The sequence below is a fragment of the Helianthus annuus genome, chromosome 7 (genome assembly GCF_002127325.2).
Source record: "Helianthus annuus cultivar XRQ/B chromosome 7, HanXRQr2.0-SUNRISE, whole genome shotgun sequence".
Classification (NCBI taxonomy): domain Eukaryota; kingdom Viridiplantae; phylum Streptophyta; class Magnoliopsida; order Asterales; family Asteraceae; genus Helianthus; species Helianthus annuus.
This window is the reverse complement of record NC_035439.2, coordinates 139725723-139741920: the sequence shown is the minus strand read 5'-3', so window position 1 is coordinate 139741920 and position 16198 is coordinate 139725723. Positions and strand designations below refer to the sequence as shown.

General features: G+C 37.0%; 2 protein-coding genes across 7 annotated transcripts; one reads left to right on the top strand and one right to left on the bottom strand.

The window, feature by feature from the left end:
- The first annotated feature begins 60 nt into the window (after window positions 1–60).
- Window positions 61–10728, top strand: LOC110868807. 3 transcript variants are annotated; one of them, XR_004862861.1, is made up of 12 exons: window positions 61–163; window positions 457–556; window positions 2329–2456; window positions 2542–2692; window positions 2770–2879; window positions 3706–3789; window positions 3876–3924; window positions 4871–4962; window positions 7342–7480; window positions 8474–9287; window positions 9634–9792; window positions 10057–10722. XR_004862861.1 is itself a non-coding variant. In XM_022118062.2 (12 exons), the coding sequence occupies exons 2-12, from the start codon at window positions 461–463 to the stop codon at window positions 10617–10619; spliced, it is 2325 nt and encodes a 774-aa protein (XP_021973754.1). In that variant the 5' UTR covers window positions 61–163; window positions 457–460; the 3' UTR covers window positions 10620–10728. The 3 variants fall into 3 exon arrangements, 2 of the variants coding, with proteins under 2 accessions (XP_021973754.1, XP_021973755.1); XM_022118062.2 differs by having other exon boundaries at window positions 9694–9792; window positions 10057–10728; XM_022118063.2 differs by having other exon boundaries at window positions 67–167; window positions 9694–9792; window positions 10057–10728.
- A 12-nt stretch (window positions 10729–10740) lies between these two features.
- Window positions 10741–15452, bottom strand: LOC110868808 (AP2-like ethylene-responsive transcription factor TOE3). Of its 4 annotated transcripts, none has more exons than XM_035975342.1 (9): window positions 14573–15451; window positions 12696–12721; window positions 12578–12608; window positions 12408–12495; window positions 12174–12319; window positions 12057–12101; window positions 11856–11965; window positions 11166–11257; window positions 10741–11037 (listed from the first exon to the last, which is right to left on the bottom strand). In XM_035975342.1, the coding sequence occupies exons 1-9, from the start codon at window positions 15121–15123 to the stop codon at window positions 10861–10863; spliced, it is 1266 nt and encodes a 421-aa protein (XP_035831235.1). In that variant the 5' UTR covers window positions 15124–15451; the 3' UTR covers window positions 10741–10860. The 4 variants fall into 4 exon arrangements, with proteins under 4 accessions (XP_035831235.1, XP_021973757.1, XP_021973758.1 ...); XM_022118065.2 differs by having other exon boundaries at window positions 11166–11242; window positions 14573–15450; XM_022118066.2 differs by having other exon boundaries at window positions 11166–11239; window positions 14573–15450.
- Window positions 15453–16198: the final 746 nt, after the last annotated feature.

The window sequence follows — 16198 nt, the reverse complement described above, 5'->3', positions numbered from 1 at the left end:
AGTTGCAAATTAGAGTATATATAAATACGATAAAGTATAAAAATAATAAACATAAATAAAAACAAAAAGACCCATCCTCGTCTCAATCCTGTGGTTTTCAATTCTTTCTTTGTGCCGTACTATTCACTTTGCTTCTTCGCGTTTCCTCAATCAATCAAATACTGTAAGTGAGTTCATCCCTTCAAAGTTTCTAAATTTCTTCTGCACCACCAATCTTTTTTGCATTTCAATTTCCTACATTTATTTAACAACATTTACAGTGTGTGTGTGTGTCACTAATGTTATGTGTGAATGCTGAGTTGGATTCATCATACTGTTGGTTTTGTGGGTTTCATTGATCTGTGAGTTGTGACTATTGGGTTTTGTTGCATTTATATTTTGGAAATTTTAGGGTTTTTTTGTTAGAATGTGTGTGTGTGTGTGTTGTTCATGTGTTGGCATTGGTGTGATTTTTAGAGGAATGATGAGTAATGAAGAAGAGAAGAGGTGTCCTTTGTGTGCTGAAGAGATGGATTGGACTGATCAACAGTTGAAGCCCTGCAAATGTGGTTATGAGGTTTGGTTTTTAATTTTTTTATCTCAATTTTTTTTTAAAGTTGATATTTTTGTTGGTTTAGTAATCTGGGTTTTAAGATTGTGCATAGTGGATTAACAAAAAAGTGTAAAAGCAACTGTCACGTCAGTGCCACGTAGGCAATAGGCAATGGGTTACAAGGTTGTAGTGGTTAACTAAAAAGTTGAATAAAAGAAAAAATAATAATAAAGAAAGTTGGTGATTGGTTACAGTGGTGGACCCCATATCACCTTCGACATTCGCGCTCGTTAAGGGCATAAGACTATGGGGTATGGGGCGTGGGTTGGGTACAAACGCCCAAGTCACCACCCCGGGTGGGTTTGGGTTTCAGCGTGGCCCCTTGGGCGGGGGTTTCAGCCCGGGCGTTGGGCGGGCCTAGCGGTCTTCCGTGGCCGGCTCTCATTGCCTGGTTTGGCTAGGCTATAGGTGGCTAGGATTTAAGTTTAAAAAACAACCGTTTGGCCAAGCCAACCCATGCGGGCTAGCCACGCCCCCGCCATACCGACCCAACATGCAACTGACCAGCGGTGCCCCTCGAAGTCCACGTGTCAACCCATGCCCCAAACCCCCGCCCCACCATACCCCACGGTCTAACAAGAATGGTGATGGCGCCCCATTTAATGGTGTTTAACGCTTTGAGTTGCTGAGGTGGAGTGGGGTTGGCGCCCACCACACCCGGCCTAAGATGTGTGCATCAGAAGCCCATAATGCGTGCATCACATGATGTGGTTTGATGTGGTACATTGTGTAACTGTAAATGATCAGTATTTGAACATAGTGGACCGGAGATGGGTTTGAGTATTTGAACAATTAGACCGTCGATTGAACTAATATGACTAGAGATGATGGGAACATCTTATATTTTAGTGTTTACAAGTTAACAAGTTAATGTGCTCTATATATAATAAAAAAAAGTTAGTATTTTTCAGTAAGGAACGCTTCGCATACGTGATGTGGGCGCTTCGTGCATTGTGCATCACTCGTCGTCTTTTGGGATCAAAACACATTGGGTCACCACGCGCTTTTTTAAACCAAGTTAATAATGTTCAATTTTGGATGGAGGGAAATTAGGTTTATAGTGGTACGTATTACGATTACAGATAAAAATTTTCAAAATTCTCAACGGTGTTTATGTTTTTATATATATGTTCCGGGACAAATGTATTAACGGTGTTATGTACAAGTCAAAGTATTTGCCTTGTGCAATTCTTGGTTTTAAATAAGTGCCCAAAAGCCAAGGGCATAGTTGTCAATAGCGGCTATAGCGGTCGCTATTGCGCGCTATATGGCGATGCGACTATGTGTCGCTATATAGGTTATGGCGATGAATAGCGAGCTTAGCGACAGTTAGGTTTTTTTTTTTTTTTTTTTGATGTTAATATCAATTAGATATAGCTATAAAATAGCTGGATTTATAGGTTTTTGTTAAATATACATGTAAAATATCATATATACAAGGGTGTTTTGATGTAATATACATATAAAAATTTTCAAAATTCTTTTTCTAGTGTAATCGCTATTTATAAAATAGCCGTCGCTATTTGTCGCTATTCGCTACGTAGCCTATAGGTGCCTTGTCGCTATTTGTCGCTATTCGCCATCGACAACTATGGCCAAGGGGCGAATTTCATGTACGTGAGGCGCTACATAACGGAATTCAGGTTTTCTTGACAATAAAGACATCACTAGTATAAGAGCCAATTCGTTTCGCTTTTTATCGATCGTACATCAATTCAAATTACATATCATTGCAGGTGTGTGTTTGGTGTTGGCATCACATAATGGACATGGCAGAGAAGGGTGCAACAGAGGGACTATGTCCTGCATGCCGAACACCTTACGACAAGAGTAGAATCGTCGGGTTAAAATCAAATATTCAGAGGTTAAAACTTGAAATACTTTGCAATCCCGTTAACTTTATTTGCTTCATTTTACCATAAAATTCATAAAACTCGTCCTCTGTATAGGGTGGCTGCCAATAATTCTAGTCGAAAACAAAAGCAACCGAAGGCCAAGCAAAGACCGAACGAAGTAAAGAAAGACCTTAGCAATGTACGCGTTATTCAGCGAAGAATGGCGTATATCATCGGGCTGCCTATTAGTCTAGCCGATGAAGACGTATGAGCTCATAATCATTTCGGTTATGTTTATCTGGCGTACGTATATTTATGTGACGTTGGTTTTCTCTTGTGCAGTTATTGCAGCGAAAAGATTATTTTGGGCGGTACGGGAAAGTTACCAAGGTTTCTCTTTCTCGGACAGCGGGTGGGACCGTTCAACAGTTTGTCAATGATACTTGTAGTGTGTATGTTTTACATCTTTTAAAGTTGCTCTATTTAAGTATATGTTAAATGCGCGCTCTATCTTGTATGCTATTTTACAGTGTTGTAAGAATCGGTAGGCGCTAGTCGGTCGGTGAGGTACCGACTAGCGATTAATCGGGAATAATCGCATCGGGATTTTTATATGTAATTTTTAGTTTTATACATACACACATTTTTATATATAAATTTTTTTTAAGTAGAAATGTTTTAACCCCTCGTTGACCCATTTTTTAAGTATTTAGAGAGAATTTATAAGGTTTGGTTGAAATTTGGCCGGAATCTGGTCAGAATTTGGCCGGAATAGGTGTTGGGTTCATAGGCTTTAAGGTAGCCGGCCCTAATTAGGGTTAGCCGGCCCTAGTTAGGGTTAGTCGGCCCTAGTTATTAGGCCCACTTAGTTAACTTGTTGACCAAGTAGGAAACCCTAATCTTGTTCTATAAATACCTATGATGTAATTGTAGTCTGTGTCATTCTGAAAACAGTTGTGAGCATCTAATAAGAGTAAAACCCTAGTTGCAACCCGTGGACGTAGGTCACCTTGACCGAACCACGTAAATTCTCGTGTTCTTTATTTTCTGCTAGTGTGTGTGTGTGTTTGTTCCGCTTCCGCTCGAGCCTACTCTGATCCGATACCCCTAACAATAGGACCACCGTTGAACGCCTAGCGATTAATCGGCCATTACTCGGTGAACCTCCGATTAGTGATTAATCGGCGACTAATCGGAGCCTAGGTGGGACTTTTACAACCATGCTATTTTATGTATGGCTTCGCGTGTGACTATTTTTTTCCCGTTATATGCGCCCAGATATATTACGTACTCAAAGGAGGAAGAAGCGGTGAGGTGTATTCAATCTGTGCATGGCTATGTACTGGATGGTAGGTTTTTAAGGCAAGTACATAACCTTCTATCGGCCGTTAGCTTGTATTATATGTATTTGATTATCAATCATTCGGTTGACATTTAAACTTTTGCAGAGCATCATTTGGGACAGCAAAGTATTGTCATGCATGGTTAAGGAATACGGTATATATATGAGACGCTCAACTAAGAAATCATCAAGATTTATTTTTGAGTAAAATGCCATTTTCGTCCCCGAGGTTTGGCCAGTTTTGCGACTTTCGTCCAAAGGTTTGTTTTTCTGCATCTAGGATCAAAAGGTTTGAAATCTTGCCATTTTCATCCAGCTCGTTAACTCCATCCATTTTCTCTGTTAAGTCAAGGGTATTTCCGTCTTTTTCGTTAACTTAAAGGGTAATTCGGTCTTTTTCAATTTATGTAAAAAGATAGTGAAAAGAGTAAACTGCCAAAATGGTCCCTGAGGTTTGTTCACTTTTGCCACTTTTGTCCAAAACTCAAAACCTTTTAAATCTGGGTCCATGTGGTTTCAATTTTGTTGCCATTTTCATTCAAAATCAAATTCTGGTCAGATTTTTCAGTTAACATCCAACTTTTTTTGTCTTTTTCCTCGCTTTTAAGTAAGGGCAAAATGGTCAGATTTTTTTAATTTGTTATAATAAAACGTTGAAAGACCATTTTGCCCTTCATTAAAAGAGAGAAAAAAGACAAAAAAAAAACTGGATATTAACTGAAAAATCCGACCAGATTTTAATTTTGGATGAAAATGGCAACAAAAGTGAAACCACAGGGACCCAGATTCAAAAGGTTTGAGTTTTGGACTAAAATGGCAAAAGTGACCAAACCTCAGGGACTATTTTCACAGTTTACTCTAGTGAAAAAGACCGAATTGCTCTTTAAGTTATCGAAAAAGACCGAAATACTCTTGACTTAACGGAGAAAAATGGATGGAGTTAACGAGCCGGATGAAAATGGCAAGATTTCAAACCTTTTGGATCCAGATGCGGAAAAACAAACCTTTGAACAAAAGTCACAAAACTGGCCAAACCTCAGGGACAAAAATGGCATATTACACTTCATTTTTTGGGAAAGCTAATATTTTATTTTTGGTTAGCCCTGCAACAATGTTGCGTGTTTATATTTGCATAGTATTGGTGCCGAAGAAGATAGTTTTGGCAAAGATGAGATAGCCGCAGTTCATACTAGGTATTATTGTTAGAGATATAAACTTAATTATGTTAATATTTATTATGCAACTTATCATTTCGATATGTATTATGACTTATGAACATGGTTGTAAAAATCCCGACTAGGTGCCGATTAATCACCGATTAATCCCCGATTAGTCGCCGATTAATCAAATTAATCCCGATTAATGCCTATAAATTCCGATTAATCCCCGATTAATCCCGATTAATCGCTAGTCCCCACCCCGCCGCCCGACTAGCGACTAGCGATTACCACAACACTGCTTATGAACATAGAGATAAGCGGGTTGGATGTTCAAACGGTTTATGGCAGTTATTCCCGCCATAAACAACCGCCAAATCTCACATATATATATGTAATTTCCGGCAGTAAGATCCGGTATCAAGACAGTTTCATTATTAACCGAAATTGTCCATCATACCTCTTGTTCTTGTTAATCATCTGCACGTTATCAAAACAATATGTCTGTTAATCCAAAACAACACAATGCTTCCGCTGAAGTGAAATCGGGTTTCCAACATAGTGGTATCAGAGTCATGTCTGATAAACGTGCAGAAATCAAACCCAATTCAACCACTTTACCGTGCCAACACTGCACTGATGAACAGAATGAAAAAGACCGACGAATCCCTCGCATAAAACTCTGCTACTATTGTCATTCTCCAGGCCATCAAATTTACAATTGCAAAGTCAAAGAAAACGATGAAGTGACACAATTGTTGAAGCAGGCGATAAATTCTGGAACGAAAAGGCAAGAAGGAGATGTACACTGTCAGAATGAGATGATCGTTACAGGCACTGAAGGCGGATTATGGTCCGACATCTGGTACGTAAATCCGACGTTTGATCATCATTTTAGTGGTAATCTGAATGTCTTCAAGAGAGTGAAACATGTGATGGGTGTAGAAACAAGAACTGGAATGAATAATTTCATGTTCATTAGAGGGGTAGGAAATGTAGAAATAAAAACTGGGAACGATACGATGAGAATACATAGCGTATTCTATTCACCGGATCTTGAACGTAATGTTCTAAGTCTTGATCAATTAACCCTTCAAGGGTTTACCGTCAAGAAATCCGGTGATATGTGCAAGATTTACCCCATGTTCTCATCCCCGGTTGCAAATACTGTAAGTGATGTTAGTGGGTTGTCAAAGGAAGAAGAATTAGGATTGTATGAAAAACGAAAGTTACAATCTCTATGTTCTGTAGATGATGAATTCAAAGAACACTACTTGAATTCATATTTTGAAACACTAAATGTTTCAAATGAAAACGAGAATGACTGGACTCGTATGATCATTAGAGCACTCGAATTTCATGAATTTACTGATTGAAAGCACTGCTCGACATGATTGATGATCGGGAATTCATATTCAAATATAAATATGATCTCGAATTGAAGTTTGAAGAAATGGTGGGTTGGTTCTTAAAAGAAAAGATGGGCATAACATCAAGATCAATTCCTCCTCTGTTAACTGATGGGAGAAAGATAAACTTGCTCGGGTTGTATGTGATGGTTGAGAGGGATGGAGGCTACCGAAGTGTGACTGTTGATAACTTATGGCCGGCAATAGCAAAAGATTTAGGCTTTGAATATCAAGATGGTGACTTTATTAGAGTCATATATGCCATGTATTTGGATGTCTTGATTTACTATTATAAGTTTAAATCTACTGAAGAAAAGGTGCAGATTAAAGAGATGATGGAAGAAGGTGAAACCTCAAAGGCAGGCAATGATAAAGGAAGAAGTAAGAGTGCAGATCCAACACCGGAGGATGCTGCTTCGGAGCACTATGCTCTCTATGCCGGAAATAGCTGGGAAGGTTCATGGAATCTGCATAAGAAGCGTCGCCGTTTTAATTTCAACGAAGCAAGGAAAGCCGTGGATGAAGCGAATCGGAGTGTTCAAGCATATGCCTCCAAGTATAATTAAGTTTAGGGGGTTGTGTTAGAGATATAAACTTAATTATGTTAATATTTATTATGCAACTTATCATTTCGATATGTATTATGACTTATGAACATAGAGATAAGCGGGTTGGATGTTCAAACGGTTTATGGCAGTTATTCCCGCCATAAACAACCGCCAAATCTCACATATATATTATGTAATTTCCGGCAGTAAGATCCGGTATCAAGACAGTTTCATTATTAACCGAAATTGTCCATCATACCTCTTGTTCTTGTTAATCATCTGCACGTTATCAAAACAATATGTCTGTTAATCCAAAACAACACAATGCTTCCGCTGAAGTGAAATCGGGTTTCCAACAATTATATTACACGCGAAAGCTCGAATTCCACTTTTGTCTTTTTGTGACTCAGTGTTTGCGTTTATCTCATAAAAAAGCTTCTTAACAATTTTTCTTTCAGGAATAGAGTTCAAGAAATTGTTGGTGCCACTGAGTATTTGCATAAACGATCCGGAAGTACATTGCCATCCCCGGTAGATGAACACTCAAATAGCCGCAGTGCTTCGGCTCAGGAACCTGTTTTTAGCCGGTGCCAAGAAGTAAGATATTATCTGTTAAATTCTTTCGGACCGGCAAAAACTCACTTGTTTTTTTCTTTTGATTTATCAATCAAGTTTCTTCTGTCGTATGCAAAGACGTCCAAATACGTTATTTGTTGGATCGGATTTTGCTTTGTGTCTAAATGGTTTGGTTTTCTCCAACGTCGAAATACTTTTATTTTTTTCCAAAAAGTTAACTTCTGTATAAATAATTTGTGTCAAGTATGATTACAAAAGATATGTTTTTTTAATATTATATATTTTGTGAAAGGTTTAAACACAAAAGGCTCTTAACGTGTGCGGTACGTGACCACCAATATAACGTGCGTAATTATGCATATAAGGTGCGTAATTAGGGTACATAATTATGCAAATAACATGCGTAATTATGTATTATAACGTGCGTAATTATGTATTATAACGTGCATATTTTAGAAATGAAGTCGCGTACCGTCCTTGGTTTTAAAATGCGCGCATAATGCGTGATGCGCCTGTTGCGCTAGTGAGAGCGCATCGCAATACCTGATGTGTTGCGTTTACATGATGCGATGATATTGCGACAATTTCGCATAATGCGCTCTGATGCACGCAACATTGTCTGTTATAATAAGTTGTTACGCGTAAATATTTTTTTATAAAGAGCGCATCGCACATCACGCATTGCACATCAGTTTTTTGAACCAAACGCCTCGGAGCGCATCACGCAATTTAAAACCAAGGTACCGTCGCACGTTAAGGGGCTATTGTACGTTAACCTTTCCCATTTTTTTTTTTTTTTTTTTTTGAAAAAAGAGGCTTCATGCATTAAAAATACAGTTTGGTTGACTTTCGACCTGTTTTCTTGTAAGCTAGTTTTGCTTAAGTTTGTTTGTTTGACCCACTGGAGATTAACATACAACCCAAAATTTGCTCATTAATAAGTAAACGGGTCAAAATGGCGTCTCTAGATTGTATCATTAGTTCGTAAGTATGTACCTCTTTGCCATGGTTCAGGATGTAGCGTATGCTGCAGTAGCTTCTGGCGATCATTTGTTTTGTTCTAAGGACAAAGACGGAGCAATAAAACTGTCAAAACATACGACAAGTTTTGTAGATATTGTTGGACGGTCGTATAATTCAGGTTCAGATAAAGATACCAGTTCTTCAGTATCCGAAGGGCCGATGCTAAACATATGTTCCGATATGTCCTCTGTATGCGTCAATAGGAGTAATCATGATAACGCTGAAGGTTCACATTTAGTGTCACCAAAATCATCAACGAGCAAGTTGTATAGCGAGCCTTTTCGGGAAGCTTCTAGATTACCGTCAGTAGAACTAGATGATCTAACCCTTAAGGACACTAACATTACAAAAGAGCAATCATGTTTGAATCCCGTTGGGGTTGTTAAGACCTATAGTGACGATGCTTGGTGGCATACGGAGTCAAGTAGTCGAAACGGTTATGGTGTAAATAACAATGCAAATTCTTTATTAAGCAATGGATACGATAGGATATATGGAGGGTCTAAATCTTTTTTTAGTGAAGAAATAGTAGAGCACTTGAGACGGCTTGACGATAGTAGTCTTGCGGATGATGACGAAAATTCGGCTGCTGTGGAAAACAGTATAATATCGAATATACTATCCTTGGATTTTGATGGGTGTGAAGATTCGGTTTTGCCTCGAACTGTAACTGGATTGTTTGAAGGGAAAGATGGACGACATGGTTCTTCGTGGAGTTTTCAAAATAGTGATCACTCAAGATTTTCTTTTGCAAATGAAGATTCCGTTGAGAACCAGGACCGTGCCTATAAGCCCCACTATCAAGGTATGCCTATTGGATCCATATACTTGTCTTGAGCATTATCTATGTCTAGGGTCCTATTAATAATTCTTGAGTTAATTACTGTTTTCGTCCCTGTGGTTTGTCAAAAATCACTATTTCAGTCCATTAGTTTAAAAATTGCGATTTCAGTCCCTGTGGTTTCACTTTCGTAACCATTTCAGTCCACCTCGTAACCATTTCAGTCCCTATACTAACAGAATAAATGGATTGAAATGGTTACGAAAGTGAAACCACAGGGACTGAAATGGTTACGAAAGTGAAACCACAGGGACTGAAATCACAATTTTTAAACTAATGGACTGAAATAGTGATTTTTGACAAACCACAGGGACGAAAACAGTAATTAACTCATAATTCTTTCTAAATTACGATTGTTTTGTAATGAAAGCACCTCGGGTTCAGAGCGTGATACCACCGGGGTTCTCCAAACCCCCTCCCGGGTTTTCCTCGGGTGTGAGAAGTGAGCCGGTTGTTTCTGCGAGTTCCGGTATGTAGCACTCTCTATATGCATAGATTTGTAATTCTTTATATTATGTTCTACCGGTGCCATGAAAGTGTTTCGGCTTTGCAAACGTCAAATCATATTCAACAATTTTGACAAAATAATGGATTTTGGTGGGCCCGGATGAGTTAATTTAGAAGTTGTAATATTGTTGGTAATTTTCATAGAAATGCACCAAGAATGGGATGATTATTTTCTTTATGTTTAAAAAATATTTTGGATTCATATTTCTCTTTGCTCTACTATCAGGAACTTATGTGAAGAATTCTTTACCGAACAATCATTATCGTATGCCATCGATAGGGAGTTTAAGCAACAGTAGTGATGATCTAATCGATCCTGCCATAATGGCTGTCGGAAGAGGCAATTCATCATCTTATGACACCAGATCAAGCTCATTTAATGAAGAGACAAAGCTCTGGCTCTTGATGCAACAGCAACAACAATCTGCTTCGGCCACACACCATGATCACGACCCTCGAACATCCTTCATGCAACAACACATTTCACCCCGGTTTCCTTCACGAGATGATTATTATAAAGATCTCACTTCCAGACTAGTGGACCAAAGCTACACACAGCAACAGTACTCGCATCCCAAGTTTTCAAATGGTCATATAACAAACGGGTATCGGCAATTGCACTTGGATGGGGCTCAACAAGTTAACACTAGAAATGAAGTCGGAGGCTTGCAGGCACGAATTCATGGGAATGGGAGATTCGGGTTGGAGAAATTACTGCCGGGGTATGGTGATTATAAGTTTCAGATGCCGAGTTCTGGCGATGTATACACTCGGGTATTTGGAATGTAAATTATCTCTGGTTGTGTTTTCAAAAGAAAAAAAATTATTGGGTGCTTGTCATTCGACATGCTTTCGGTTTTGGCTTTGAGTTTCCATATTATGTCAAACAAGTTATTATAACAGTGAAACATAATGAATTCGGTGATATTATAGTTTGTGCAGTCATCTATATAAGCATATCAAAGAGATGAAAATTATAGGTCTATGTTACCCCCACTGAACATATATTTGACTGATTAGTTTGACCGATTTAGTATTGGGAAGAAGCCTTGTTATGCATGTTTATGTTGAACAAAATTGGGTCGCTGAACTTGATTACAGAAGAGTAGAATCCTGATGATGCTGCGTTAGAGGCGACAGCCACATTATGACCAATCGCCGTTTGCATTTGCCACGATGTGTTCGAGACCCCAATTCCTGTCGTTTCCTACGTTATATATGATCACAAATTCACTATTAGTTCATAATCATCACAAACAAATCATGTAAAGCTCAATGAACTGTTTCCACATAATCATGGTGGGAATGTTGTACAAAGATGGGGTTTGCACACACCTTTGGTCGTTTACCATAAGGCGATTCACGAGAGGTAAAACCGATATCCAGATTCAGATCAAGATTGAAACTACCTGCTGCACCAATAGATGCTTTGGTTCAATAGGAAAGAAGACACGGAATTTGTAAGTGGGGCTGCAAACGAACCAAACGTTCAACGAACAGTTCGTGAATCGTTCGGCGGAAAGTTCGTTTGTGTTCGTTCGTTTGTTAAACACACAAACAAGAAATTTCCTTTGTTTAGTTAAATGAATGAACATGAACAGAGGCCGCGTTCGTTCATTTGTGTTCGCGAACGTTCTGTGACATGTTCGCTTATGTTCGACAGTTCATTAGTTTTTTAGTTTTTATATTTTAATTAAATACTCCAAAATTCTGACAAATAAAAAGATTTATTACGTGTCTGTGTATCATATATTTTGTTCACGAACGTTGATTTGTATTCGTTTATTTCCATTTGTGTTCGTGAACGTTCGTTTTCGTTCATTGACTAAAATTAACAAACGAACATAAACACATTCATTTCCTTAACAAACGAACACGAACATAAGATCTTGTTCGGTAAGTGTTCATGAACAGTTCGTGAACACATATATTTCTTAACAAACGAACACGAACAAGGTTTTGTTCAGGTTTTGTTCGTGTTCGTTCCGTTCGTTTGCAGCACTACTTGTAAGCAAACATTAGTACCTTCATTCTTTCCTCCGCAATTCGTATCTACACCATAACCGTAAGTACTCGGCTCAAAGTTAATGATAGCTTCTCTTCCATTACATTTAACAGCAGCTTTATCATAAGCCCTGAATACAGAGAAAAAATTGCGGGTTATGTAGGAAAATAAACTCTACAAACTTGAGATGACTATTGTGTAATCACAAAACTTCCAATAACCTTGCAGCTTCTACTTCATTGTCGGATAATCCAAGGTAAACATACCTGCAACCCAACTTTCTAATGTTATCGAAAGCTATATTGTTTCATCAAAAGTAGCAAGTAATTTTTGCTTACTTTTTCCCAAGTAACTGACCCATGCGAGCCTCCCATCTACCGCATTTGTGAAGGGTTATTCCTCGGTATTTTGAAGTTCCACGTGAGAATCCGTTACTCTGTCGACGCAGCATATGAATGAATTCTTCTTTCGACAGATTCTTCATCTGTTACATCAGTATTCAAAAGTTAAAACTTACAATGATCATGGAACTTACAAATACTACCCATCAAAACTATCTAAATTGACCCCACCTGGGCCAGATCTTCCTCATAGTCACTTAAATCAAAGTTGATATCCGCATCGGTTCCTCGAAACTTGATTGCAGCTTGATCATATGCTCTGAAATTTAATTTGCAAACTAGTCAAAACCGAGATTAAAAAAATGTGTATCCAAACTAGATTTTTCACTGGAAACACTCACCTTGCTGCAGCATAGGATGTGTCAAAACCACCTGTAACCATACAAAAATAAGCTAATATATCAAAGTGAAACTAATTATTTGTGAGTTGAATAATATTGAGATATCAAGCATGCTTACCTAAATACAGTTGTTTTCCACAATCCCTGAACAAGATTAAATATGAAGATATTAGATTCATATTTCATCAAACAAAACAAGAAGCAGCATTGGTCAAATTGTGAGCCAACCGTTGGTAACAGTTTTTGATCATCGAAAACCGAAACCAGAGTTTCACGGTTTGAGCTTTGTAATTGAGGTTTGAAACTGTAATAGAAACTAGAAATGACACTCGCATAGTTCAGTTTTCCAACCAATTTTATGATGTACGTTTTCACAGTTCACACACATGAGAAATATAGAATATAAAACAATAACTCATGAGTCGATTACTGGTACTATTACTATGATATGTAAATTGACCGGTTTGGATGATTTTAACCGTGAACACCCCTACCTACACAACCTACTAATTCATATTCTGATTTCAATAAGAACTCAAATTCATAGAGGCTTTAAACACAGACTTCTTAACTTCTAACCATTAAGTGAGACGTGCAGTGACGTATTGTACCGTACAATTAATGATGCACATGATTAAATTAAGCTGTTGCAGATCCAATAAGTTATTAACCAATAAAATGCTCTAAGTCTCTAACATAATAAAAAAAACGAGTTTTTTTCCAAACTAGTGTTGGTGGAATAAATATTTACCAAAATGATATTTCTTGAAAACTGTTTACCAAATTAGTGTTCTTTGTTAATTTTGTATTTATTAATCAAGTATCTATTTTTATTCTTTAATGATTTATATTTTTTCAATCAATCCAATATTTTTTATTTTGATTTCTCCAATATATTTTTATAACTCGTTTACGTTCGTAAACACATATATAATAAAAACGAAAGTGTTAAAAAATTAATTCGGAATGTTGATACAAACAAAGATGCCATTTGAGATTATTACAATTCACAACTAAAATTTTGTTTACATGTTGCATCTTAAAATATTTTTTACCAACTTTTGGCATAGAAATTAAGGAATAAAGATGAACTCAAAAATACAAAGCCAAATGATTCGATTCTGGTTGTTTCATCAGTTGGTGCGTAACCCAACAAACAAATACACATATTTATTGTTGATTGTGGTATTATCAATAACAAACATATGTGGCAAAATTTGAACATTATTAAAAAATTCTTGGGGCACTATAGTGCCCGGTATCTAGTTAGTTTTATTTTAATATTATTAGTAATAACTAATAATAACTTGGATTAATCTTAAAATACTGTTAAAGATGTGAATTAATATTAAAATACTATTAAAGATGAAGATAAATAAAAGATCAATTCTTATTTCGTAAAAAAATAAATAAATAAAAAGAGTTAGTGGTTCAACTTACTATAAACATAAGTGTAATATAAGAATGAAGAAATAGATAATGATTTAATTGTATAGGGAAAAAAGAAAGCTAATATGTTTTTTTTAAAGAGTTATTGCTAAAAAGAATATAAAGAGTTAATCGGAGAAATTAAAGAAATCAAAAAACTAAAAAAAATATTGGATTGGTTGAAAAAAATATTATCATTAATGAATAAAAAATAAATACTTGATTTATTTAAAAAAAAATATTATAAAAATTTAATATGTTGTTTAAAAAGAAAAGCAAATAAAAATAAACAATAAGCACCATATGTTGTTTAAAAAGAAAAGCAAATAAACAATAAACACCATTTTTTTTTTGAACGGCAAATTTGGATCACTGACGGACCACTGGAGTATTAATAAATGGTTTTCGATGAATACTATTTCGGTAAATATTTTTTCAACCAAAGCCAGTTTAGGATAAAAAAAAACTCAAAAAAACTTCCTAAATTAGAAACTAGATCAACATTCAACAATATACAAAAACTGCAATACGTTTCAAACACGATAAGAGAACGAACAGACAACACACCATATATGCGATTCCCAACGTCCGGTCCGACGATAAAACGTCACTCCACGGTAAGGCGAGCTCTTAGACGGCGGTCCACGGCGGCTTTTCCTTGCCTTCTGCGGCGGCACCAGTTGCGTGAGCGTGTTCTTCGGCATCTGCGCATACTCCGGAACCTTGAGATTCAACCAGTCCGATCCAAAAACAGATATCGCCGACGAACGTGACGTCATCAATCCAGAACCTAACTCTAAATCACCAGCCACCGGAAAAAACTGCCTCGTAATCAAATCGACGGATGATTGATGTGAATTTTCATCCGATTTTCCTTTTTGACCTAAAATATCAGTAGTGTTGTATGATACAGAGTCATCGTCATCAACGTCGACATCACCGTCACCGTCACCGGCGAGTAGAGGAATATCATCCTCGCCGGAGTAGAACACGCCGGAGGAAACTGACGCACCGGAATGAATCTCCGATTGACGATCTTCTAGAGCATTGTTGTTATTATTAGTCTTGAAACCACTGCGATTACAGTTATTATCTGCGTCGACGTTAAGATCTAGCATCTTCAATCCTTGAAGCGTGAAAACAAGCTCGAGGTGTATGATTATTCAACCGGAACAAGCTCCGTAGCTCATTCCGATGAATCTAGAACCGGTTTTTAGGTTTCCGATCAAATCATGTGATTCTCGTGAAAGGATTAGCTCTGTGTGTGTGTGAGAGAGAGAGAGAGAGATGGAGGGAAATTGAAACGGTTATAACAAACTACTGTGTTGATTTGTTACACACGCAAACACAGGTTAAGTGTGTGTAATGGAATATTGATGAAACGACGCCGTTTAAGGTCGCAGGATAGTGACGATGAAGAAGAGGTGGGGATTTTTCATTGGAGTTGAAATAACACGTGAAGCGTATGCTATTACTTTATACATATGTATATTTAATTTAATTTAATTTAATTTTAAATACTTTTGTTTTATTGAGTAATTCTATTATTTGAAAATTTGATACATCGAATTATTGAAACGCATTTTATTTTTTTAGCGGTAACTAACCTACTTTTAAATACTTTTTACGGGATTTAAACTTTTTACCTCTTAGATGGATGGAAGGTAGAAATACATTGTAGAGAAACCCCAACACTATTCAATTTACTCTTGGATGCATGATTTAACTCTTTCTTGTTGGTCATGGGACAGATCAATGGGTGACGTCTAGTGGTAGTGTATATTTTTTGTTTTCAAAGTTTAAATATAAATGTCCCAATTGTGATATCTTGGTAATTAAGTGGTATGTTTCACAATCAAATGCTTTGTAGTTCCAATCCTGTGGTGTGCAGGTATTGGTGTATTTATCCTAAAAAACTTAGAAATTATTATTCATAAAAAAAATTAGTTACTTAGAAATTAAAAAAAAAGTTTTTTTTATACCATTTGACCCGTTAGTTAAGCCTGTGACAACCTACCACTAACAAATTATATTGTTACAATCCTAACCGACTAGGTGGCTTATTCTCAATCGGGCCGGTTTCCAAAAGATGACCATGTTATTAAAAAAGATTGAAGTTTCAAATATTGAACGATAAACACTTCGTTTCCACCCAATCTAAATGTCCTGGAGTTTTGTAAGAGCATTTAGAGC